Source organism: Peromyscus eremicus, chromosome 22 (genome assembly GCF_949786415.1).
Source record: "Peromyscus eremicus chromosome 22, PerEre_H2_v1, whole genome shotgun sequence".
In the NCBI taxonomy this organism is placed as follows: domain Eukaryota; kingdom Metazoa; phylum Chordata; class Mammalia; order Rodentia; family Cricetidae; genus Peromyscus; species Peromyscus eremicus.
The window spans coordinates 10,079,754-10,107,700 of NC_081437.1; the positions used below are offsets into that span (position 1 = coordinate 10,079,754).

Sequence of the window (27,947 nt, forward strand, 5' to 3'; positions counted from 1 at the left end):
CATCTGTGGGTTGAACCAACTGGGAATCAAAAATATTTAGAAAAAAAAAACTGTCTCTACTGAATATGGACAGATATTTTACTATGATTCTCTAAAAAATACAATCTAACAAATATTTATACAACATTTACCTTTTTATTAGGCATTGCAGTAACCTGAAGATGATTTAAAGTTACAGGAGAATGTGTGTAAGACATTATATGCAAATCCTGGGCCGTTTTATTTAAGGGCCTAGAACATCCTTAGAGTTTGGTATCCATGGGGATCCTAGAATCAGTCTTTTGTGGATACTGACAAACAACCACATGCACACACACACACACACACACACACACACACACACACGCCTGTGTGCGTGACATATATATATATATACATATGATATATACATATATAGACAATATGTATAATACATATACATTCTGTACATACATTAAATCTAGCACATATATGGAATCTATGCTCCATTCTATGCCTAGTCTCCAAGGTCAGAACCTCTTAGCATACAAAACCCAAGAGATTGTCAATGAAGACCAGAATTGCAATCCAGGGATATCAGGGAAATTAACAACTTTTTGGAGATAGAATTGGTACATCTGATCTATTTTAGAGAAGGTGAGTGTCACAAAAACAGGAACCTTAATTTCCAATATAGACCTTCAGATCACTTAGGGCAGTGCCTATTTTTAATCTTTCAGATGGAGGAAATGAGAGCAAGTATTGCCATGCTCTAAACAAATTGTCTTGACAGGTGTAGTGGCTGACACCTGTCATCCCAGCTGAAATGTGTGAGTGAACTGAGTTTTGCGGCATTTGCAACGACCAGAAAAGGCATCTGAGAATCCACAGAACACACCTCAGCTGCCTTCAAAGAACACCAGAATATATGAAGCGCTCAACACATGGACAACTAACTACACAGCATTTCTGGTTTGTTAACCCCACTAAAAGGATCTACACTTTTCTAAGACCAAAGTTGAAGTCTTGGAATGCAGAAGTACAAACCTCTAACACAAATACCCCTACCATTCATTTTTCTATTACTGTCTCTGTTCCAACAAGATAACAGAGCGATGTAGAGCTACACTGCTCGGAAGGACCACAATACTACTGGAGACTGGCATCAGTTGCCTGTGGTCCCTGCACTGCAAGGCTAACATTAACATGTAGTAGTTTCAGCAAACTGGATTCTTTGGACCTTAAATGGATGTCTTTTAGGAGAGAGAGAGGCAAAATTACTAAGCAGTCATGTTTTCCTATATAATAGCCACTTTGCTAAATTATTCACCTTTTTTTGCCTTGGACTCCTCAGTCCAACATCCCTTGGGTACAAGACTTCTGGTTGGTGGGAGAAATTCTTTTTCATTTACTGACAATAGCACCTTACATGATGTTTATAATTAGATCCTTAAAACACGAGCAGAATAATAGTAAACTCCTATAGAGTCAAACAAATCCAGCTAAACTCTCTTAATGAAAATCTATGTACCTTGCAATTGTGACTGTATTGCTCTTATCTCTTCAGTTTGGTTTTGGTTGATGAAACGAAGATTCTGATTCTCCACTTCCAGCTAAAAGAGCATAATGATATTCCTTAATCTAGGGATAATATTTTTAAAATACACTAAAATTATAAAATTTAGAAAATGACAATATATAATCACTCTGTTTGCAAACTGGTGAACTTAATAGCACTGATTATGAACCTTAACAATCATGTCATCAATATTTATTTGTCCAGAGCTAAAGGTTTCCAGCCCTATGCATTTCCCAATATAAATTAATTTTAAAACAACTATTTCAGCATTTAGTCTGTGCTTCTCAGATATACCAAACCTATTAAGACATATACATGTAATACTCATAATTATTTAAAATTACCCCATTATAATATGGCTGTTTACAATTTTTAATTTTAAAAATATAATGGATATTAAAATGAAAGCAGTCCATCACAAGTTTACCAAAATATAGGACCACAACCAATTGATCGGAATTGTATGTCTCACTCAGGGTTGTATATTCTGAAGATTTTAATCAAAAGAAGTAAATAATAAAAGAAAAATATAGCAACAAATACCTCATTTAGCTTAACTGTTACCCATTCTTTTATCTTAGCAGCTTTTTCTTCTATTATTTTAGCTTCTTGTAGTCTCATTTGTTTCTGAAATAACATAAACAACTTGTTTAGTTCAAACATAAACTCCGTGGATTGGAGACATCACCTCGTAAAACATGGAGGCAAATCCACTTAGAACCTGTTTCCAGGTTAATACATTTGCCTCCCAGTCACAAAACAGACTTTTAAAAGCCCCAAATTGCCAGGCAGGGTGGTCTATGCCTGTAATCCTAGCCCTCAGAGGCCGAGGCAGGAGGATCATGAGGTCTAGGGCCAGTCTGAACCAGTAGATCTTGTTAGCACAGAGAGAAAGAGATGGGGAGGAGGGGAGGAAAACTGTTCAGCACATAGAACAAGAAGTCAAAAGGCACCTGCAGCTGTGATGATACACCTGACTGTCCACTTCACGGAATTTAAGAAGAGCTCCACGGAAACAGACCTCTGGGCTCACCTGTCTGAGGGATTTCCTAGATTGGGGTAATCAATGGGAAAAGCCCACCTTAAATGCGGACGGCACCAATCCATGCAGTTCCATGGACTGGGGACTTGGACTGAATAAAAGGAGAATGTGATGGACTGTACCCTCAAACTGGGAGATAAACTGTTCCTTCCTCAAGTTTCTTTTGTGAGGTGTTTTGTTGAAACAACAGGAAAGTGTCTACCTAGTACTTCAAGCCTGCTAAGCGGCTCTTCTCTCTTTTTCTCTTGGGTACTCACACAACGGAGTGAATCCCCTAAATATATCCACAAAATGAACTATTTCTGGACCAGTAGATTTGACCAACTAAGGCGGGGGAAGCACAAACATCCGCTTAGGAGCAGGGCTATTTTCTCCCTCAAACACTAGCTTTAAAACACCCGGAAAAACAAACACCGAGAAATTCTCGTTCACATTTAACAGCCTTCTATCTCTGGTCACAAAACTACTGAGGATGTGACTACTATAGAAATCACAATGGGTGGGGGTTGGACTGCTAGAAATTGAAAAAAACCACTAGCCCAAAACACTGACCCCACAGAAAAGTGAAAATGCTAATGAATTTAATAAACATAGCACTCATATTTAAATGATATTAAATGGCTACTTAAGTAGTCATTTAATCCTAATGCAAGTTTTTGTTGATTTTTGAGATAAAGTATTAGTCTGCAGCCCAGGCTGGCCTCAAACTCATGGCAATCCTCCTGCATCAGCCTCTCAAGTGCTGGGATGACAGGAATGAGCCATTACACCAAGCTCCTAGTGGATTTTTTGTCATAAAACTTACAGTACTTGAGCAGGGCAGCAGTGGCACACACCTTTGATCCCAGCGCTCAGGAAGCAGAGCCAGGCAGATCTCTGTGAGTTCGAGGCCAGCCTGGTCTACAGAGTGAGACCCAGGAGAGACACCAAAACTACACAGAGAAACCTTGTATTGAAAAACCAAAAACCAAAAAAAAAAAAAACAAAAACAAAAACAAAAAACAAAAAAACAAAAACAAAAACAAAAACAAAACCCAAAAAACAAAAAAACTTACAGTACTCTATGTACTCATATGAGGCGGCTGAAAACTGTATGTTTCTGAGCAGTTGGAGGATTAGTATCAAACATAAATATATACAATGACCTGTAAAGATTTTTTCTTTAGATAGTCTCGTTATGTTGTCTAGACTGGCCTCACACTAATGATCCTCCTGCATTAGCCTCCAGCATTCTGGGATTACAGGCATGCATCATCATACCCAGTTGGGCTGCAAATATTTTATGGACATAAATGCCTGCTATAAACTAAATATTCCCAAATGCAAAAGATCCCATTTAAACTCTAAAGTCTGAATGTTAAATAATACCGCCATATCTAAAAAAAAACTACTAGATCTTGGACCAGAGAGATGGCCCTAAAGGCCCTTGCCACCACGCCTGATGACGTGAGTTCTGTCACATGGTGGAAGGAGAGAACCAACTCCTATAAGTTGCCCTCTGACCTCTACACAGAGCAATACACACACACACACACACACACACACACACATGCACACTCGAGCACACACACACATGTGTATACATGCATAATAAAAAGTACTAGATCTTGCCTTGAGTCACTCAAGACAGGAAGGGAATGACACCTTTAACTTGTTCCTGTTACCAACACCTGTGACATAATCCAACAAGTAAGAGTTCCCCTCCAGATAAACAGATCTCAGCTAGGTCTTTAATCACATATTAATGAGCACATATTAATGAGCACATATTAATACGGCCGATGACTCGGCTTCCCTAACCTGCTCTTCAAGCCGCAGCTCCAAGCTCTGAATGATGTCATCCTTCTCCTGCATTACAGACTCCAGGTCTTGACACTTCTTATACAGCCGAGTCTCTGACTCACTGGTTTGAATATTAGCTGCCTTTAGTTTCTCTTCCATAACTTGTACCTAAATTCAGAGGGTAAAACAGTAACATTATGCCATACTTAATGCATCATAGTTTTAAGCTTAGCGTTTTACTTTAACATTAGGTTTCTAAATGGTATCACAAACTGAAAATATTAAACAGCAAGGTGTAATGGATTATGACGATTTGAAAATCTGAAGACTATTTTGACAAGTGGTGTTACCTTCGGGGGTGGTACAAGTGATCACCAGACTGCTGTGGTTACATAGGGGGGGTAGGACACATGTTTACGAGAGCAATGTACACAAGGTGTTCATAGAGAAGCAAAAGTTCCTGGCCCCATCCCCCGTATTTAGACAAGAAAGAAATATAGAGAAAGATGGTGAGTAGTGAGGTACGGTACAAATTAGATGGCCTGGATAATAACACATTTTAGGGGAAAAAACTGAACTTGAGTTAGAAAAAAAAAAAAAAAACACAGCAGAAAAGAAAAGAAAACCAAAGACATTTAAAGTCCCAATAACAAAATCATTAAAAACAAACAAAAACTGTGAGTCCAGACACAGGCAGTAGAAGGCATTCAGGGAGGGCTCATGAGTTTATCAGCTTCATGAATGTTCTCCAGTTCCAGCAGGAAGACACCAGTGAATAAAACAGACCCTTGAGTCTCTTCCTGCATCCAGGTTACACTTCAGTGGACAGCGAGAGAGTAAGTGTAATCACAGACACACGCAACTCAACAGTACCATATATACACCGTTAGCGGGTGTATCGGGTGTGAGGCTGCCGGGTGAGCCACGCTTCATTTTTTCATGTCTAAAACAGACAGACCTTGCTTGGATCTTCTGCAAAGCTCACATAGGTATATGGGATCTCTGAAGGACTTCTGTGCCAAGTCCGCTCACTCACACAGATTGTGTGAATCTACCCAACTCAGTGAGGTCGACTCACGGTGACCACCTTCTGACTGTCCCTCTGCAGACCACAAACCCATCCCTGCACTGTAGAGTGAGTGCCCTAACACACTGTAAGCCTCACCTGGGACTTCTCCGGAAGGGATAAATAAGGAAGGTGTTTGTGAGAGAAAGTATTGAGAATGCTATACAATGATCTATAAATAAATCTCACTCTAACATTATTTTTTTTAAGATTTATTTATTTATTTACTATGTATACAGTCTTCTATCTGCATGTACCCCTGCAGGCCAGAAGAGGGCACCAGATCTCATTACAGATGGTTGTGAGCCACCATGTGGTTGCCGGGAACTGAACTCAAGAGCTCTGGAAGAACAGCCAGTGCTCTTAACCTCTGAGCCATCTCTCCAGCCCCTCTAATATTCTTAATAGGTAAGGATGTAATTTTATCAGAAGCTTGGCGATTACAGGCATAAAGGAGAAAAATGAACATGTCTGAAGAATTGAAGGTGACAGTTCAAACAAAAGCAAATCTTTCCATTATTTTAATAACATCAGAAAAAAACAGAATGAATCCTTAAAGTCAGTTAAAATTTAGACGTGTTTGACTAAAGGGTGTGACTAAAGGAAGCTGTGAAGGTGTGTTTGGTTTTATTTTTTAAACCATGAATACCAGGTTTCATGTGTGTTTGCTGTGTAAATGTAACTTGTATTCAGATGCCAAAACTGTTCTAATTAACACATACACACACACAGTTGGAAACTTTGAAAACAAAAGCAGAATTCCAAAACAGGAGGAAAACGTATTCTGCTTTTCAATAGTAATTTAAGTGGCCTTAGGTCTAGATTCTTTAACATAAAGCAGTGATTTTTTTGGATGAGCCATAAAAATTCATACAAAAGACAAAGGTTTACCTAAGAGATTTCCCATGAAAAATAGCCCAGCAGGAGAAAAATACAGTAAATAATCTCCAAACATTTTTCCAGTGATAAACAGGACAGTCTGTAGCTATAGACGTAGGGAGAAAGTAGAAGTCAACCCCAAGATGTCAGTTCCTCTCCAAGAAGAAAAAAATAGAAGGTAAACCTCAAAACAGACACGTGGGCTTAGAGAGGTCCAGGCAGTTAGGTACCTGCTGCGCAACATGAAGACTTGAGTTCGGATCCCCAGCACCCACAGAAAAGCTGGGAACGGAAGCTCCCAGTGCTTGGAAGGAGGAGAGAGGTAGATTCCTGGCGCTCACTGTCCACCTGGCTAGGCAAATCCATGAGCTCTGGGTTCAATAAAAGACTCTTTCAAAACATGAGATGGACCTCAACAAAGATGCCTCTTTATACAGTGGACTAAGGTTAATAGCGACTCATAAGTAGTCGGAGCGCAGAGAAGAACAGAGTGTGCACAGAGAAGAACAGAGTGTGCAGCCCTAAGTGGGATATCTAGATATAGACCCTTTCCTCCTATAGACCCTTTCCTCCTACCAAGGCTCAGAAGCGGGGTGTGTGTGTGTGTGTGTGTGTGTGTGTGTGTGTGTGTGTGTGTAATGAGCGTAAGAGCAGAGGTCCGGGAAGATGGCTTTGAAAATATGTCTTCTAGGACATGACCCCGGGCCCTTGCTCATTAACTCCAACCACAGTAGCCATGGTTGCTGCCACAAGATCAAGCCAATCAACTCTCTACCATGGAGAATGAAGAGCTACGCTAGGCCCCACCCTTAGCTGAGTGGCTACTGGCAGTCCATGGGCAGTGGAGAGAGAAAGTCAGTCTTCTTCAGCACTGTGGCCCGTGGTTGGATGCTCATGGCCCGGTGGATGCTGCCTTATACCCATGTGCGTAATTGGACTAACTGGACTCAGAGAGGAAGAAGAAAAAGAAGGGGGAGGAAGGATGACGATATGATGGAGTTGTAGGGGGGGGGGGTGAAATTGTTGAAGGGAGGTCCGGGAGAAGTTGGAGCTGGGAAGTTGGCATGGGTGGATATGATCTAACTACATGTAATCATCCACAACATTGCCAAAGAATAAATTTTTAAAGCATTTAAAGGAAGAGGGTAATTGAGGGAGACACCTGATATTGACTTTTGGTTTGTACGTGCACATGAGTATGTATGCACGTACACATACATGCATAACATATACATGTACCAGAGAGGAGAGAGAGAGAGAGAGAGAGAGAGAGAGAACATGTGAGCAAAATATAAGGAACCTTATAGTTTGGATATGAAGTATCTCCCAACGTGCTCATATGCTGAAGGCTTGGTCTTAGACCTGTAGACCAGCCATTGAGATGTGGCTGAATCCTGAGAGCCCTGACTCCAGTAATGGATGGAATAATAATCTGATGGCATCGTTGATGAAGGAGGGACCATTTGACAGCATGACTTTGAAGCTTCTGTTCCCTGGTGGCATTCTTACATTTTCGGTGTGAGTCTGTCTCTCTGTCTGTCTCTCCTCTTCCCACCCCGCCCCCTCTCTTGCTGTCGCTGTAAGGTGAGCATCTCTACCCCGTCACCAGCACTCTGGACCGTGGGATGTTTTATCTCACCGTGGGAACCGCCGACCACAGACTGAAACCAAAAATGATCTTTCTCCTGTAAACAGTTTCTCTCGGGTTTATCTGTCACAGCAATGCAAGGTCTGACTCCCCCAAACCATGTGACCGCAAGGACAGACATTCACCTACAGTCTCCTGGTGTGGGATATTTTGATCTCACTCTGACACTCCCGAGACTGACAATAAAGTTTACTTTGAATTAGAGGGCGGAGCTAGCTCCTAGCTGACCAAAATTAGCCATAGAGGTTTTGGAGGAGTGAGGGCATATAGAAAGACACAGGAAGTAGTAGGGTGGGGCTGAGAGAGAGAGAGAGAGAGAGAGAGAGAGAGAGAGAGAGAGAGAGACAGAGACAGAGAGGAGGTCACTGGTCGCTTCTCTGACCATTCAGGTTCTTACCCCTTATCTCCCGAGTTTTTATTGATAAAGAATAATTAGATAAACAACACTTCAGTCTCCTTTTATTAGGTCAGAACAACCATATTCGGTTGCTACATGAAGCTGCTCTTTCATTTCACAGGCAAGGTCTACAGCTCTGGACAGCTAGGACCTGGAACCATGTCTTTATTTCAAAGAACACATTCTTGTGTTGTGCATAAGCACCCCAGAGATCCCTTGATGTATCATTGTCGTCTGAATCTTTTTAAAGTGACTAGTACTTTTGGATAAGCAACTTTCCGAGGCAAGAAAAATAATAGCCAATGTGCAAAGTCTCAGAGAAAGAATCACAAAATAATCCCAAATGTCTTGCCTGCCAGCTGGTCCTGTTATGACCAAGTTCCACAGGACTCCCAGTCTTCCTTGGTAATCACCATGAATAAGATGTCTACGGAAAAGCTAAGCGCTTACAGGAGAAACAAGCAGCCCTTTTAAAATGTCCTACCGCAAGCACACGGAAAACAGCCCGGTTCTTTTCCGTTCATTTAACCTTAACCAGACGAGAATTTTAGCTACTCAGAGACTGGCCAGGAACAAACAACAACCAGGGGGCTGGAGAGGTGGCTCAGCGGTTAAGAGCACTGACTGCTCTTCCAGAGGATTCGGGTTCAATTCCCAGCACCCACAGGGCAGCTCACCACTGTCTGTAACTCCAGTTCCAGGGAACCCGGCACCCTCACAGAGACAGGCAAAATACCAATGCACATAAAATAAAAATAATTTAAAACAGAGAGAGAGAGAGAGAGAGAGAGAGAGAGAGAGAGAGAGAGAGAGAGCGCAACAAATTCAAATTGGTTAAACTCTTGAAAATATCTACACGTAGGTATATTTTTTTCCTTCTGGGTGAATTCCTGTTTGCTCCCACTCAGCATACTCTTGAAGCATTCCCCCTAAACATCTTTGATCTTGGAATCCTTAAGCCACTCTGCAGCTAAGAACCAGCTCCAGCAGACTTGAGCTGCTCAGATTCCCAAACACAGGACTGGCCTCTGACTGGTTTGAGGCAGTGGGCTAACAACCTCTGAGCCCTTGGAACATCCTTATAAATAAGACTACCCCGATTTTCTAACATCTTGGGGGACACTGGAACATTAATGCTGACATGTGCTTGACATATGTATTAGTTACTTCTATCATTGTGATACAGCTCCATATCCAAGACAACTTATAGAAAGAAGGGTTTATTGGGGATTATAGTTCCAGAGGGATAAGAGCATCACCATATGACAGGGAGGCGTGGTGGGAGGCTGCAGGCATGGAGCAGCAAGCTGAGAGCTCACATCTCTCTGCATGAAGCAGAGAGCGCAAACCGGGAGTAGGGTGATGTCCACTGCCAGTGACACACTTCCTCCAGCAAAGCCACACTCCCTAAGCCTCCACAAACAGCCCCACCAACTGGAAGTCAAGTGTTCAAATACAGGAACCTACAGGCGAGTATTCTCACTCCAATCACTATCAAGGTAAATATCCATCACTGTTCTCCCAGGGTCTCAGGCCACACTGTACCGGTGTGACTCTGGCAGGGGACAGAGGGATGGGGGAAGCTAGCACCTTAGTAACTAAAATCAGTCACAGACCTACAACACCGATCCCCACTAGGACTCCTGCACACCAAGCTTTGTGGGTTTGGGGGCTGGCACTGCTTTGTAAATCTTGCCCATGCCTCGTTGATGGGAGGAGTGAACACATCTCTGCATGACTTCACTGGAAGAAAGGGACTGGAAACTTGGACCTGGGTGCTCCTGAACACTACCTAGGATGCTCTTTTCTCTTACGGATTTTAAATGTGTTTCCTTTCCCTGTATATAACCATAACCATGAGTGTGAAATGTTTTTTCGGGGTCCTGTAAAAAATTCATTGAGCCGAGTGGCGGTGGCACATGCCTTTAATCCCAGCACTCGGGAGGCAGAGGCAGGCGGATCTCTGTGAGTTCGAGGCCAGCCTGGTCTACAGAGCGAGTTCCAGGACAGGCACCAAAACTACACAGAGAAACCCTGTCTCAAAAAACAAAAAACAAACAAAACAACAACAAAAAAATATTTCATTGAACCCGAGGGTAGTTTGGGAAACCACCCACAGCTCCCAGTGTTATTTTTTTTTTTTAAATTATCCTCTTCATTTGGAAGCAGCACAAACCCATACTAGGGATAATAGTACTTCCACCTCCACCATCCACTGCGGGCTGGCTGTATGCCAGGCACTCTGCTAAAATCAGCGTCTAGCTTCACAATAGCTAGCTATGACTCCTATATGCTAGGAAATAGTTCAGGTACCTTACTCCTAGCCTCCTACTCAATTTCCTCAAAACTCTGAGAATGAGACGGTACCCCCATTTTCCAGAGAGAAAGCTGAAGCCAAGCAGTAAGATGAAGGCCAATTGAACCTGGCAGTTTGGCTCCAGGGTCCGTGTTCTTGAATCCCTCTGCTATAAACCTCTGTGTCCTACAGAGGGGCTCAGCTGTCAATATTAGTCCCGTGTTATAAGTGGCAAACCTGATATGCAAAACAGTTTTCCAACCCCCCGCCCCAAAATGGTAGCTGTTGGATCTTAAGGATCTTTTTTTTTTCTTTTTTAAATTTAATGTGCATTGGTGTTTTGCCATGGGTGTCGGGTCCCTTGGAACTGGAATTACAGACAGTTGTGAGCTGCCGTGTGGTTACTGGGAATTGAACCCGGGTCCTCTGGAAGAGAAGTCAGTGCTCTTAACCCCTGAGCCATCTTTCTAGCCCTAGCTGTTGGATCTTAAACAGATGAAACCTTAAATCTGTTCCCACAGCAGAGAAACATGAATTCCATCTTTTTCTTTTTGACTGTACAGACTTCTCCTTGCCAACCTTTGGTCTCACACTTCCCCTGTCTCCCACTGTGGCTGGGAAGGAGGAGGAGACTGAGTTTTCACACAGTTGTATGTAAATTGGGGCAACTGTTTTCTAAGAACACTGGAGAAGAACTGAGGTAGAATGAGCCTTGACATCTGCCTTGTTGTGTTGCATTGGCCTTTCTTGTGTTAGAGCCATTCTTCCCTTTCTCCTGTCTTGGTGGACTCAATGGGGCATTTTCATAACATAAACTTACTTATTTTTCAAAGCAAGGATTATTATAGGACATAAAGAGATTAAGTTCTGGACAAGGTCAATTTGACTTACGGAAATGATATGTTTTATGTATATCTACTTACTAAACCAATGAAGAGAATTTAGACTAGCATTCTTCTCAAATTAGCAAGGCAAGAATAGCTAAACCAAAATGAACAATAATGCCACATGTCAGCATCCTCGGCATTTAGAATTCTCATCCACCGCAGGTAGGGATGCAATCTGACACATTCACTTTAGAAAACTCTGTGCCCCATAGGGTGGTGACAGCACACATCTTTAATCCCAGCACTCCAGAGGCAGAGGCAGGCAGATCTCTCTGGGTTTGAGGCCAGCCTGGTCTACATAGTGAGTTCCAGGACAACCAGGGCTATTACACAGAGAAACCCCATCTCAAAAACCAAAAAGAAAAAGAAAGAAGAAAACTCTTTGCTGATCCTTACTAAAGAAACTACTTGTCAACTGGCGACCTAGAATTCCAAAGTATAACCAAGAAAAATAGGAACACATATCCATATGCAAATCATCAATGGTGGCCAAATAACAGAAAAAGAGAGCTAGATGTTGAATGTCCAAATATCACCCAAGAGGCAGTACTGGAAAAGAGAGGAAGAATGAAGAAGGAAAGACAGATGTGGGAAAATAAAATGTTTAAATTTAGCTACATTTGACAGTAAATGATGACAAAGAAGAGCATGTTGAATAGCACCATGAGGAGGTGTAAGCAAAATTCAGAATGCAGAAAGCTAGAGAGGAAAAAACTAAACCAATGTCTTCAACAAATATTGAAGCAAAACTAAGAGAAAAAGACTACACAAACTGAGGTCTAAGACTCAAGTGAAATGTGTCCATCTAGTTCTGATTCCAATGTGAACAAAGCAGTCATTTAAAACGAGGAAAATAGCATATATATATATATATATATGCTACCATATATAAATATGTATATATATACATATATATATGCTACCATATATAAATATGTATATGAAATAAAAACAGGTATTGAAATAAATAGTGTGAACACACACTTGTCACACTAACCAAAAGGCAAGAGACAACTGAAATGTCCATCAATAGGTGAATAAACATAAAAAGTTATATATATATATATATATATATATATATATATATATATATATATATATATATATATATAAACATGTGTGTGTGTGTGTGTGTATCCACAACATGGATGATCAAAATTGCCCTACTAAATAAAATAAGCCAGACATGAAGATCACATATTATATGAATAGTTCTATAAGAAATATCCAATCTAGGTGTAGTGGCACACACCTGTAATCCCCACACTGAGAAGGCTGAGGCAGGAATATTACAAATTTAAGGCCAGCCTGGATCACATATCAGGACCTTGCCTTTCTATCCAGAGTGGGTAAATTCATGGAGACAGAAAGCAGTCTGTTACTGTCAGGACTTGAGGGGAGAGGCGAGTGACACTAAATGCTTCATGGCAACATGTTTCCTTGTGAAATGATGGGAAAATTTTGGAGCTAAACAGAGATGTTGATTCCATAACATTGTGACTTGTCTGTTTTAAAATAATTAATTTTATATTATATGAACTTAAACCTAATTAAAAACAATAACATGGGGGTAGAGAGATGGTTCAACACTTAATAGATTATTCTGTTTTTCCAGAAGACTCAAGTTCAGTTTCCAGCACCCATAACTGCCTGTGACTCAAGCTCTGACAGGAACCAATGCCTCTGTTCTCCATGAGCACCAGCATTCACATGCTCTCTCCTCTCCTCTCTCTCCCTCCTCCTTCTTCTCTCTCTCTCTCTCTCTCTCTCTCTCTCTCACACACACACACACACACACACACACACACACTTAAAATAAAATAAATATTAAAAAAATCAAAACCAGAAGCAATTATGAGATGTTTGGGAGAATTTTGAATGGTATCTAGTTCTCTACAAGGAATTTTTGCTAATATTTTTGGAATGGCTATGGTACTGTGAGTGGGATTTTTAAGTATCTTAGATTAGTTGCTTTGATTTCACTCAACTTTACTCTTGGGTACAATCTGGTATTTACTTCAAAATAACCCATGTAGGATCGAGGGGAGGGAACAAGCAACTTGTGATAACACAAGCCACAAGTGAACCAACCCCGAGAGCCCGCTGTAGAATCTCCCTACGCTTAGATGTGGTTGAAGTTCATGTAATAAACTTTTAAGCTTTCTTTTCAAATATAAACAAGAAATTCAGGATTAGGTTGGGTTGTACAGCCACTCTAGCAATCTGCTAGGTATATCAAGTCTAGGCCTAAGGGCAGGACGACCGCTGGACAGTGCATTTCTTAGAATTCTGTGTTGACGATTTTTGAAACTGTTAGTTTGAGCAGCTGTGATAAAGAGAAGCTATGGATTTGAGATTACTGAAGAACTTTAAGGCTGGGTGTACCCATCCAAACCATCCACTTTACTGCTCTCAAGGCTAGGAAAAGGCTAAGTGACTTACCAATCATCATCTCAAGAACCGAAGTAGTATTTTTAAAAAAATGAATAAAAATACAGAAACTAAATTCTGTTTTTGTTTGTTTTGTTTTTCAAGACAGGGTTTCTCCGTATAGCCCTGGCTATCCCGGAACTCACTCTGTAGACCAGGCTGGCCTTGAACTCACAGAGATCTGCCTGCCTCTACCCCCCAGGTGGTGGGATTAAAGGTGTGCGCCACACTGTCCAGCTAAATAATCTTTTGTAATGCCACAATTCAAGCAAACTTCTAGTTTCCTCTCAGACTACTTTTAAACTCATGGATTTGACCTTTTTTACCCACTAATACATGAAATATACAATTTTATGTGTATTTTCCTAATATAATTCTAAGCATTTTCTCTATTAATTTTTAGTAAAATGATCTGAAATAGTTGTTTAACAGTTCATGGCTTTAAGTTTACTTACTCATTCTTCTACAACATGGAATTCATATCATTTTCAGCTCTTTATTGCTATACATAAAGCTGATATGAACATATTTATATATAAAACATAATTATAGTTAGGATTTCTATTAAAAGTCATAGTTGATTTTCTAAGAAAAAAAATAATAAAATATTTTAATCAAAGTCGGGTTTTTTTCCCTCTTGGAAAATCAGTAAAGGAACAAAATTGAGTTGAAATTTTGCACTCTGTGGATTGAGCTTCTGAACAGTCAAAATGATGAGATATTTCGGAAGTTAACCGCTATCCTATTTTGAGCTAAACAACCTTTATATGCATAGGGACAGGTAAAGACGAAATGATCCCCTACCTGTTGAAAAGCCTTTTCTGCTTGACGTTCGGCATCGATAACTTGTCTCTCCAACTGTTGCATCTGTAGGTGAGGGAGGGTAGAAAATACACAAACATTTATATTCGCTTTTGGGAAAAGACTTTAAATCTCACAATGTCATCAATTCTTAAAAATGAATGAAGTAGTCCATTAGATATGAATTACAATGAACACATTAAAAGGCACTTGATATTTAAAAATTGATGTCAAAACTCGTGGTGCTTTTAATACATTGTTGTCCATCCATTAGTGCATATCTTGGTAACTTTATAAGGTTGTTTGGTATCATAGCACTGGTACTGTCCATGTTTTCATCCTTCAACATGGAACTTCACATACCACAGGGATGTTCATCAATAGATTAGAAATTACTGGTCAATGCATATTAAGAACAATCAAAAGTAAGAAATTTGGCATTTTGGTCAAAAGCCACGATGAACTCAGGGACATGTATATTCTCTCAAACTCCCTGGATGGTACATTCACATCAGAGCTGAGGCATCTTACAGATTGATAGGAGGCTATAAGAGACTGATTAAGCAGAAATACCAAAATAAATATGGAAAGCACAGTGTTAAAGGATCCAGTGGTAATTAAGGGATGTGTGCTAGGTGTTGAATACACAGCCACAAGGTGAAATTCGAGTCTTTTTCTCTAAAGCCTGTAGTTGGACCAAGTTTAGAGAGGCTTGTGATTGGATCTGTGCTATCACTCATGGTAAACTTCCAACTCTCTAATACCCTCCAGGGCCATCCCAGATGATAACAGGGAGAGAGAGAGAGAGACAGAGAGACAGAGAGACAGAGAGACAGAGACAGAGACAGAGAGACAGAGAGAGAGACAGAGAGAGAGAGACAGAGAGAGAGACAGAGAGAGAGAGAGAGACAGAGAGAGAGAGAGACAGAGAGAGAGAGAGACAGAGAGAGAGAGACTTGCCCAAACTCTGTGAAGATTGGTTCAGCACGCAAAAAGATCCAAGGGGGTCCAGATGAGGAAAGTATACAGATTTGTCTTTCAGAAGTATGGTAACTACAGCTGCTACCTTCTTGCACACCCCCACTACTCTGTCGTTGAAAATTTAAAATATCTTTCGCTGCCGAGGGATGCAGCTCAGCCCGTTCACGTGGGCTACGCCACAATATCTGGAGGCCTCCAATAATAAGTGGCTGTGGAAGGAGGAATTGTCTTAAGTAGAGAGTCGGCGAAGAGGCTCAGCGAGCTTCTCAGGAACCACGAATAGTGTAAAGATCAAGATGTAATTTAGAATTTATCCTTCGATAAGTAGCTGGTCGTCTGCCTGAAATATGTGGGTGTTGTTGGTTAAATGCAGAGGATTATGAAGGAAGAAATGTGTTTAATTCAAAGCCCATTGGGCACCTCATTCAAGAGGCAATGCCTAATAACTCACATCAAGTAATAAAAGGTTGCTGTTCAGATATAGCCATCATGTTTAATGGACTTACTCCCCCAATTAGAAGGTAATGGTGGCATTTGAGCATTTTTTTTTAATGCTTTGCTGGACCTTTTTCCCTCCAAATGATTTTTGTACCTTGAAAAATGAGAGCTGGTGTATAATACTACTGCACCGTTGAAGGATCACTTGAAATGTGGCAAGTCCAGTGTAAGATGTAGCATAAGCATTAAATACATACTTCATTCAATAACATCTATTGTTAGAAAACATTATAAAAAATGTAAGGTATCGCCAAATAAATTTTATATTAACTCCATGTTGAAATGCTTGAGAAATGTTGCATTAAATAAAATATACCATTACAATTTATTTCAGCTCTTTCTCACTTTATTCATGTACCCATTAGTAAAATCCGAATGACATAGGTAGTTCATATTACAGTTCTATGCATAATAAAGATATGGAATATCTGTTGTCAGCGCATGTAGTAATGTAAGGATCCAAATGACAGCATTTTCTAAAAGGCAGTATGTTACAGGGACTGAGATTTATCAGACGTTTTAAATATTTGGACATGTTTATAGATACATCCCCAGTGCATCCTCTGGACCTTAGATCATCTTTAACCTTTGTGAAAATGTTTCAAACATGTAATGAGCTTAAAAACATTTTACGGAGTTTTTGTTTACCTAGGCACACACTCTGCAGAAGCAATTGGACAGGCAGAGATATCTTGGATATCTCTGGAAGTTTCCTTACCAAAACACTTACTCTACTACCAGAGCCACGGCAAGTTCCACTGGAACTCTGCTGACAGTTGCCACGTCTACACTACCTGCAATCCATTTTCAGAGGAATTTTTGTACCCTGTGGCTTTAACCCATCTTTTTAAAGGTATTGATTAGATTTCAAGGAGAAACAAATTCACAAAACCTTGTTAATCAAATTTAGCTAGTAAAAAAAGAAAAGAAAATTTTCTGCAGAGACTTATATACTGTATGATTTTTTTTTTCCTTGAGAGATATTTGGCTTCTGTGCTAGGTAGATGGCTCAGTGGGTATTACTATGCAAGTGTAAAGACCTGAGTTCAGGTCTGCAATATCCATGTAAAGCTGGGCACAGTGTTTCTATGGCGAGGTAGGAGGCAGACAGGAGAATGTCCATAAGCTCATGGGCTGGCTAGCCTGGTATACCCTGAAGTAAACATGGACTCTGCCTCAAACAAGATGGGAGACAGGGACTGACACCCCCATCCAACCACTATAGCACACATACATCACACACACACACACACACACACACACACACACACACACACACACACCACATCCACACCCACAAAGATTTATTTAAAAGTATTTGCTTTCTAGTGATAACAGGAAGGGCAGAATCCAGTCTCTATTATTATATACCCAGTACAAGTCTTCATACATAGTAGATATTGAGTCTTATAAATTATTGATGAAATGACAAAGATCTGTAAGTATCATGTGTATTTCAAGAATGGCCGTGATAGCTAATGCTGATTGTTAACCTGGCTAGATTAAGAAATGCCTAGGATAACAGTAAAGCACACTTGTGTCTGTAAGTTATTTCCAGAGATGGTCAGATCATAAAGCCTCTGACCTAAGGAACAGATTAAGCCTCTGATGGCTTCATAATTACCATGGCGTTACTGGGAGCTGGTAAAAGGTAGATGGAGTAAGTCGGCCTGGCTGGAGGAGGTGGGTCACTGTGGGATGAGGTAAGTCCTGGAAGACTGTATCTTCCCTGGGTTCCTTCCTGCATTCCTTTCCTATGCTTCTGCTGGTCACCCTATGACGGACAGAAACCTCTGACACTGAGCTAAACTAGACTCTCTTTGACCGGTTCTCTCGTGAACTTTGTCACAATGGTAAGAATAATAATCGACAGCATTATTTTTACCACTGCCAAATAAATCTTTTTCTGCTCCTGTAGCGCTACATTGTAAGTGTCGGAAGGAATAATTCATGTGTGACATGGTTCATGATACAACACCTTGCACATGCCAGTTCATCGGTTAAAAAAAATCTAAAGACTTAGGAGTTAACAGTAACCTTGCAAAAAAATTTTTTGTCCATTGTAAAAGAACATTACACACAGGCACACACTCCCTTACACACAAACACACAGCGTTTTAGAGTGCTTTGATATATAAGTAGGCAAAACTTGTTGCTAGGCATGAAAAGATATATGTACGTATCATTAAATACAAGGAATTTTTAAAGCCATAGTTTCACGGGTCACTTTAGTTCTTTTTATTTAAACACAAAAATGGCCCATCAGACATTCAGGTAAAAGTAGAAAGGAAAGCGAGAAGCCCTGAATTTGGAAGCAAGGTCTAAATTAGAACCCAAATTCCACTATTTATGAGTGGTGTACGGATAGGGAATTTCTTTAACACAGCAGGCCTCCATTCCTTTTTCTTTGAGAGATCACCCTTACTCTAGTCTATTTATATGCAAATTAAGTAGTAAGACATCTAGCATAATATTGAGTTTCTTAATAGGCATTCAACTCATACACAGAACATTTTATAGCAGTATATTTCTACCGTACATGTGTATTGCTTTTATGAATACTGTAGGTTGGGATGGTTTAGTTTCGAATGAGCAAACTACATTTAAGAGGTCTGGGTTTTAGTTCTTACTACAGTACTTTACCAACAGTTTGTCACCAGGTTCTGTAATAACTATGCATAAGATAGGGGATAATACAACATTCTCTATTACAAAATGTGAGACTCAAAAGAAGAAGAGGTAAACACGACGGGGAAAGGGTTTAGGTATTTCAGTAATTCAAAACGTGGTGACAGCATTTGTGGTGTTATAATTTGAATGACAAAAATTAAAGTGTCAGGCTTGAGGGCATAGCTCAATGACAGAACATTTCTCTAGTACACATAGGCCCTAAGTTTAACCTCCAGTAACACACACACACACACACACACACACACACACACACACACACACACGCCATGGGAAGAGAGCCAGAGAGAGGAAGAAAGAGATCTGCCTAAAAATAAAGGGATTTTTGTAAATATATAAATAGTAACACATTCACACAGTTAGATACCATATAGTCATTATAAATATGCATAGATGGATGAAATATCATATGTGGGATTTGTTCAAATATAACACTGGGAGCTATAGATCAGTATACAGATGGATGGATTGGCCCTGAGTTGATAAAGCATAAATGAGGGCATACTTCCTTCCATGTGTGTTTAAAAAAAATCTCTCTAATAAGAACCTTTAAATATATATATGTGAAAAGATATCGATATATTTAAAGACAAAGCAGGGGCTGAGGGTGGAGTTCTATGGAAGAGCGATCGGCTAGCATGCAAAAGCTTTGGGTTTGATTCCCAGCCACACAAAAAAGGAGGCAAATATAAATTATACATGGAACGATATGTAAACGATACGATAGCAGGGAAGTTTGTCTTTAGAAAAGTAGTGAATGTTTTATTTATATAGGAAAATCTTGTACATTTGTTTTTATGGGATGAGATACACACAAAGACACACACCAAGGAGCTGTCTAGCTGTCTCTATATCATAGAATTATGGGTCACATATGTGTAAAGTAATGGGGAGAGTAAATTCCATTTTACAAGAGTATAATGGGAAAGTAAAAAGTATCGTACGCTGGAAACAACAGTCAATTGTAATGGTTGTTAATAGTCAAAGGTAATTTCACTTCTTCAGAGAAAGGAGATGATTAAGAAGATGCTAAAATCCGTTGTGGGATTGAAGCATAAAAGAATAATGCACATAGGAACCAAGACCAAGAGGAGCAGCATCTCAGCAGATGGGGCCCGTGGGATGATGCCACTGATTATTAAGAGGTCCCAGTGGTCTTTGTGAGATCACATACAGTGAGGTGACTATTTACAGTCAAGAGCCTGAGCAAACTAACTAACCAGTTGTGAAGAGCTAAGCAAACTCTGGAGCCAATCAAAGGGAAAAGCTGATGATGGTTACGAGAGATAGAAAAGGAAAACTAATAAAGCCGAGAACGGTTCATTAAGAAAACAATACAGTGGATAAATTCCTGGTGGACTGATAAAGCAACTATAATATAAAAAAACCACAAATGATCAATGTCAGGAGTTCAAAGAGGGCTCCAAAACACACTCGCAGAAACTTGGGGGAAAATAACAGAACATTATGAGCAATGATAGCTGAGCAGCTTGGACGAAACATATCTCTTTTAAGGACATAAAATAGCAAAGATTATTCAAAGACAAATATTACCTTAATGGCCTTGAATCTAAGAAATGCATCATGCTATTTAAAACCTTACAAAAGGAAAACTCCAAGACTACCTAGCTTTGCTAGTAAATCCAACTAAAAATGTGTATAAGAATGACTACACACTCAAAAGAAAAAAAACTCTCCCAAGATGATAATGCTTCCCAGTACACTTTACAAGGCCAGTTATGGTCACAAGCAAAGATCAGACTAATATCCTCATGAGTATAATGTCCAGAAATAGTTAATAAAAGTACCAATAGGCCAGGTGGTGGAGGCACACAGCTTTAATCCCAGCACTCGGGAGGCAGAGGCAGGCGGATCTCTATGAGTTCAAGGCCATCCTGGGCTACAGAGTGAGTTCCAGTAAAGGCTCCAAAGCTACACAGTACTAATAGGTCAAATCCAAATATAAACAATGACATTAGTGTTCTTGACTGTCCTGGTATGAGAGAGGGACAAACAGTATAGAAATGGCCTCTAGAACTTAGAACATGGGAAGGAAACTGTGGGATGCAGGAAGTTTCTCATCCTTATTTAGTTTGATATACCATATGTATATCAATCTAAGCCCCCCCAATTTAAACACCAAATATTCATTCAAATTCTAATGCATACAAAGAAAACATGAAGAAAGCCAGCTAATATATGAGAGACTAAGTAAAAAAATAAAATAAAATCAGTGTTCATAAGACCAATTTAGCCCCAAAAGTAAACACTGGAATATTGTGTGAGGAATCTCAGACTATGTTTTAGGGTAGTTGGAGATTAAGTAGGTATAGAATCTATTATTAGAAGGACAAGAATTTTTAAAAAGAAGTAGGGAGAAATGAAATAAAAATAAATGAGTAGGAAAATAATTCAAAATTCAGTAGACAGTCAGCAGCCAGCTTTCATATGGCCCTCAAAGGTCCTCCTCACCTTGTGGTAGTCTAGTCCCTTCCTTCACCGCATGGGGCTAACCTTTGTGACGACAGGTGACTGTGGAATGATGGGGTGTGACTTCTGAGGCTATGTCACAAAAGACTCCGTGTCTTCCACCTTGAACTCCCTTGGACCACTTTCTCCATTCTCAGGTGGCCCTGCTGAGGAGTCTCTATGCTTAGCAGCTGAGGCTTCGCACCAACACTAACTTTCTAACAACCATCTGAGTGAACTGTTTTGGAAGTGGCCACCCTCTGGCTCCTGTCAACCGTCAACCGTCAGCTCACCGCAGCCTAGGCCAACACGCTGACTCAGCCACACCAGAGGGATGGGCTAATCGGTTGCCACGGCTCCTAACACTTAGAAACTGCAAGATAATAAATGCCCATGGGGTTTCTAAGTTTGGGGTCATCTGTTAACACAAAATAAATAAGTAAAAGCAGACATAGCAAACTATTCTTAGACCAGAAGAAGAGAAAGCGTGCAACATTAAAAAATAAAGTTCAATGTTCAAGAGGGTAAAAATAGAAACGACCAAATTACACATGAAGATGGGGCTTCAGAGTAGTATAGGGCAACAGAAGAAGCGGAGCAAGGAAGAAGTGAGTCACTAACAGAAGGGACACGCTGACATGCGACAGTCATGCCTGCGCCACACATCATAATTTTAAAACTGCATGTTCTATTTTTTTTAAAGTGAAATGAAAATTCAAGACAATAGTTCACAGAAAGTTTAAGAAATAATGAGGAGCCGAATATGAAGTTCACTGTTCACGAGGAAGAAAATGAACCTGAGTTACTTTTAGTTACTGTGTACGTGTGTGAAACTTTTAAAAGTAGGAACAGCAGTAGGTATTGGAGGAGGAAGACGATTTAGTGACTGACCTTAGGTTTTTAAAACACATAGATAATATCAACTGTCACCTGGCATACCCAAGCCACTCTACCTACTTTCTTTTTTTTTTTTTTTTTCTTTTCCATCTGCCTACTTTCAATGCCATGGACATAGAATACATTTAGGGACTAACTTCCCAGGAGATGACCTTCAGACAATGACCTTCAGAGTAGACTAGACGAGGAAACTTAAAGATGAAGAGAAATTGAGTTTCTCCGCAGACAGAACAGATTTGTATTCAGAAGGTGGTCCAGGTGCTCCTGTCTCGTGTACCATCCCCTTTTAACACTGGCAGATGGACATCATCAGAACACCATATATCTGCTGCGGCTGGACCTGAAGAGATCTGCAGCTTGGACCTGGTTGTAGAATCCTGGATCACCAGGGGAAAAAATGCAGCTACCTTCCTGTAGAGAACAAGGGAGATGGCGTACCTGGGACAGTGTCTAGTTATTCCATCACTCTCAGCAAAGGTGTCAGGTATGTCTATCTTGAGCATCCCAGACTCAGCTGCCATGTCAGTATCCTTGCTGATCCCTGGCTCTAGGGTATCTGTCAACTGAATGCTGTTACACGAGTGATCCCATTAGATGGCAAACGCAGTCTAAGGATGACCAATAACCAATAGAACCATGGATAAATGATTGTTCCTTTAAAGTCATTGCAATATTTTTTTGGGGGGGGCGGTGTTTCAAGACAGGGTTTCTCTGTGTTGTTTTGGCACCTGTCCTGGAACTCACTCTATAGACCAGGCTGGCCTCAAACTCACAGAGATTTGCCTGCCTCTGCCTCCCGAGTACTGGGATTAAAGGCATGTGCCACCACCGCCTGGCCTGCTGCAATCTTTTTTAATTAATAAAAATTGTATTTCCAAGACTGGAAAGATGGCTCAGTGGTTAAGCGCATACTGCTCTTCCAGAGAAGTCGAGTGTGATTCCTAACAACCCCTGTCAGGTGGTTCTCAACTTTCTGTAACTCTAGCTCCAAGGCGATATGAATTCTCTGGCCTCAGAGGGACCTGTACTCATAAGAACTACCTACACAGACAGACAGACAAACAGACAGACAGACAGACACACACACACACACACACACACACATACACACACACACACTGTAGAATGCCCAGATTGATAAAGCCACTAAGTTTTGAAATAGGTTTTTTTCCTTCCATTTTCTGCAGTGGTGGACAACTAAAACTCCTGGTTATCCCACCAAGTAGTCCAGAGCAGAGATGGTAAAGGTGACACCTGAATCCTGTGGTACTTTGATAACCTCTGGTCATCATTCCAGTGAAAGCTGCTCTCATCTTGACATGCAAACTCTTGGAATGCTGTTTTCTCTCAGCTCAGTTCTTACATGTGGTACAGAGAAACTGGTGTCCCAGCTTCAAGTACAATCATGAAAATCACCAAGCTTTTCCCAACTCTCCATTCCATAAACTGTACACACACAGGCCCTAAAAATGTATTAAAAAAGAGCTGCATGTGCTGTTTCCCCCCTCTCTTTGAACATTCTTATTTAAAAATTTTCTCATCCAATTCATTTTCATCATTTCCTCTCCCCTCCCCGACTCCTCCCACATCCTAACAACCTCTCCACTCAACCAACTTTGTGTTCTCAAATAACCAAACACCAAAATAACAAAGATCAAAATGAATGAGCAAAAGACCCAGAAGACACAAAAGGCCAAAACAAAAAAAAACAAAAAAAAAAATGAAACAGAAAGTCCACCAAAAAAAAAAAAAAAAGGTAGAATTCATTTTGCATTGGCCAACTATTGCTGGGCATGGGGCCTGCCCTGAAGTGTTGTTGATAGACCCAGTAATTGGAAAAAACTTATTTTCCCTTTGGGTATCAGTTACAAATAGCTTTATGGTTAGGGGTGAGACCCCCATGTCTACACTCCTCTCAAACAAATGCTTTTTTTTTTTTAGTTTAAAAATGTCAATTTAAATCATTAGGATACATTCCAGACTAAATATATGACAAACTATTGATGATTCAATGGCAGGTTAATGTCAAAAAAGTTTTTTTATTAAGAATTTTATTATTTATTTATTGTGTGTATCTGTGTGAGTTTATATGCGCCACATGCATGTAGATGTCCACAGAGGCCAGAGGGTGTTAGATCCCATGGAACTGGAGTTACAAGAGGTTATGAGCTGCCTCATGTGGGTGCTGGGAACCAAACCAGAATCCTCTGCCAGATGAGCAAGTTCTCTTGACCACAGAATCATCTCTCCAGCCCTGAAGAGTTTTCTTGAGAGATTGAGAGATAATCTGTACTACTTCTTTTCATGCAAATGCTGAGGAGATGACTGGGTGAGTAAAAGCTTGGCATACAAGGGTGAGAACCTGAGTTCAGATCCCTAGCACCGACATAAAAGCTGGGTGTGTCTGTGGACATCTGTAACTTGACTTTGTTGGCCAGACGGTAACAGAATTGGTGGGTTCCAGGTTGAATGAAGAGGCCAGTTCAAAACAAAGCAAAACAAAGATGTGAGTAAAGTGATAAAGAAACCTGATGGTGAGCGCTGTCATCCATGTGCGCGCATGCGCATGCGCATGCGCGCCCCCCCACGCATGCGCGCACAGAGTCTGCTTTTGCAAAGTCATGATAGCCCAGTGAGTTGCTGTGGGTGAATTATTCTCCGAAAGAAAGGTCTTCAGTTGTATTACTCATCTTACCCAATCGTGGTTCTACCAAACCCTATTCCACCCCCACCCCCACCCCACCACAACCTTTCAAAGCCAGTGGTTTTGTGGTAACACTGGAAAAACTACTAGTTCTCCTGAGGACAAGACAGGACAGCTGAAGTCTTTCTCGCGGCCTGGCATCTCTCCATCCTATGGTTTTGAATCGGTTTAAATGTTTAGCATCTTCTCATTTCCAACAGCGTTACCTCAATTCCAAGAGCTACACTTGGTTCTGGAAATACAGTCAGTTCCTGGAGAGTGCTTTCTGGCAGACAAGTGGCTGCCGACCATCCTAACGGTTTCAGCAGCTCCTCTGATCCTTCCTACTGCTCTAGATCCCTTCTCCTTGCCTCACCAACCTCCCCAGGGAGCTACTCTACTACACCAGGTTCAATTTCATCATCGACCAACTACCAGAAGTCTCCCTGTCACACACCAGCTCCTCAATTTATTATCTATGCTGGTAGTTGTTGGAGTTTAATTAAGGAGTTGAGTTTTAAGTGATGTTACTGTCCGGGTCTTAAGTGTCCCCTCAAGGTCCATGTTATTACAAGTTTGCTTTTCAGGACGGTGTTAAAGGAACTTGATGATCAAGACTTCAGGACCCGGGGCCTCAAGGGAGGTCTTTGGATAACCTTGGGAGGGAGGGGCCCCTGGTCACTTCCTCTTCTTTCATTTGCTCTCTGGCCATGAGGAGAGTTGTTTGGCTTTCCCACAGTCTCCAGCCATGATGTGTGCCTTACCCAGGCCAGACAGTAACAGAACCAGTGATGGACCAGAACTTCCCTAACGAAGAGCCAAAGGACATTCTCTTTACAAATCAGTTATCTTAGGTAGTCACTAACACGGTGCGAAGCTCACCAGCAACATGAGTAGTCACTTAACTAGAAATCCAGTCTCTACCTTCAATAACCACCACAGGGAGAAGGGACCAGAGCAGACGGAGATAAAGAAAAACAAGGCATATATATAATAATTTCAGATACACCTAAAGAGACACTTAAAGATGATACTCAAAGTATCATGGGCCAGGCACGGTGGCCCAGGCTTTAAATCCCAACACTCAGCAGAGACAGGCAGATCTCTGAGTTTGAAGCTAGTCTGGTCTACATAGTGAGTTCCAGGACAGCCAGGGTATAGAGAAAGGCTGTCTCAAACAAACAAAATGTTTCAAAGATGTTGAAAATAAAAGGATGGAAAACATACCAAGAATATTAAAAGCAATATTAAATAATAGATATTTTGTGCTAAAGTTTTATGAGTAATAATGGGGTCAATTATAAATGAAATAATTCATCAAGAAAATGTAACAATCATAATTCCATGTGTGCTAACATCAAAACATACATGACAGGGCTGGAGAGAAATTTAGTGGTAGAGCAAATGTTTACCAAGTGCAAGGTCCTTCCTGGGTTCCTTCCCTACCCTGGGAGAAAACTCGTGTGTGTGTGTGTGTGTGTGTGTGTGTGTGTGTGTGTATGCACCCGTACATGTGCACATATACTATTGTGTGATGTGTAAAACTATATCACACAAGATTTTATTTTTGTTCAAATATTCTAAGAAGCCAAAACAAATGATTGTGTTTAAATAATTTCCAAGGCAGTGGTTCTCAACCTTCCTGATGTTGCGACCCTTTATTATAGTTCCTCATGCTGTGTTGACCCCAACCATAAAATTATTTTCATTGCTACTTCATAACTGTAATTTTGATATTGTTATGAATTATAATGAAAATATCAATGTGGTACATATACACAATGGAGTATTACTCAGCTGTTTAAAAAAAAAATGGCATCATGAAATTTTCAGGCAAATGGATGGAACTAGAACATATCATCCTGAGTGAAGTAATCCAGACTCAGAAGGACAAACATGGTATGTATTTACTCATAAGTGGATACTAGATATAAAGCAAAGGTTAATCAGACTACAACCCACAGCTCCTGAGAAGCTAGGAAACAAGAAGGACCCTAGGAGGCACATATGGATCATCCTGGGAAGGGGAAACAGAGGAGATCCCAATGAGCAAACTGGGGGTGAGGGGGGCACAATAGAGGGTAGGGGATGGGGGATGAGAACATGAGGGAACAGGATGGTGAAGCTGGTGGAGGGAATGAAGTGGGAGAGCAAGGAAAGAGATATCTTCATAGAGGAAGACATTATGGGGTTAGGGAGAAACCTGGTGCTGGGGAAATTCCCAGAAATCCACAAGGATAACCCCAGCTTAGACTACTAGCAATATTGGAGAGGGTGCCTGAAACTGGCCTACTCCGGTAATCAGATTGGTGAATACCCTAACTATCATCATAGAGCCTTCATCCAGTAACTGATGGAAGCAGATGCCGAGATCCACAGCCAAGCACCAGGCCAAGCTCCAGGAGTCCAGTCAAAGAGAAGGAAGAGGAATTATACGAGCAAAAGGGGTCAAGATCATGATCTACAGAGACAACTGAACCAATCTTGTAGGAATTCACAAACTTTAGATCAACAGCTGTGGAACCTGCATGGGACTAGACTAGGCCCTCTGCATACAGGAGACAGTTGTGTAGCTTGGTCTATTTGAGGGGCCCCTGGCGCATGAGCTGGCTCTCTGGAGCCCATTACCTGTGGTGGGAAGCCTTGCTCAGCCTTGATGTAGAGGGGAGGGGCTTGGTCCTGCCTCAGCTGAATGTACCAGGCATTGTTGACTCCTCATGGGAGCCCTTACCTTGGAGGAAGGGATAGGGGTTGGGGGGAGCCTGGTGGGGAGCAGAAGGAGGGATTGAGAGGGGGTCTGTGTTTGGTATATGAAATGAATAAAAAAAATTCTTTAAAAAACAAAAACAAAAACCTGTGTTTTCCAAAGACCTTAGACAGCCCCTGTGAAAGGGTCAGCCGACCCCAAAGAGGTCATGACCCACAGGTTGAGAATCACTGTTCTAAGGAAATATCCTGCTCAGATT

General features: G+C 40.9%; 2 protein-coding genes across 6 annotated transcripts in view; one reads left to right on the forward strand and one right to left on the reverse strand.

The window, feature by feature from the left end:
- The window catches only part of Plekhh2 (pleckstrin homology, MyTH4 and FERM domain containing H2), a 103,862-nt gene that overhangs the window by 58,008 nt on the left and 17,907 nt on the right, over positions 1-27,947 (reverse strand). For 4 of the 5 annotated variants that reach the window (XM_059248579.1, XM_059248581.1, XM_059248583.1 and 1 more), the window contains exons 3-6: positions 14,769-14,831; positions 4,380-4,529; positions 2,081-2,164; positions 1,490-1,571 (exon numbers count right to left, since the gene is read on the reverse strand). In XM_059248579.1, coding sequence (XP_059104562.1) covers positions 1,490-1,571; positions 2,081-2,164; positions 4,380-4,529; positions 14,769-14,831 — 379 coding nt within the window. Of the gene's footprint in view, positions 1-1,489; positions 1,572-2,080; positions 2,165-4,379; positions 4,530-14,768; positions 14,832-21,404; positions 21,470-27,947 lie in introns of those variants that run through there. The other variant, XM_059248582.1, reaches the window with a different exon arrangement.
- On the forward strand, positions 15,168-16,271 carry C1galt1c1l (C1GALT1 specific chaperone 1 like). Its single transcript, XM_059248721.1, is given in 3 exon segments — positions 15,168-15,190; positions 15,762-16,108; positions 16,111-16,271. Coding segments are annotated over 3 exon segments (531 nt in total).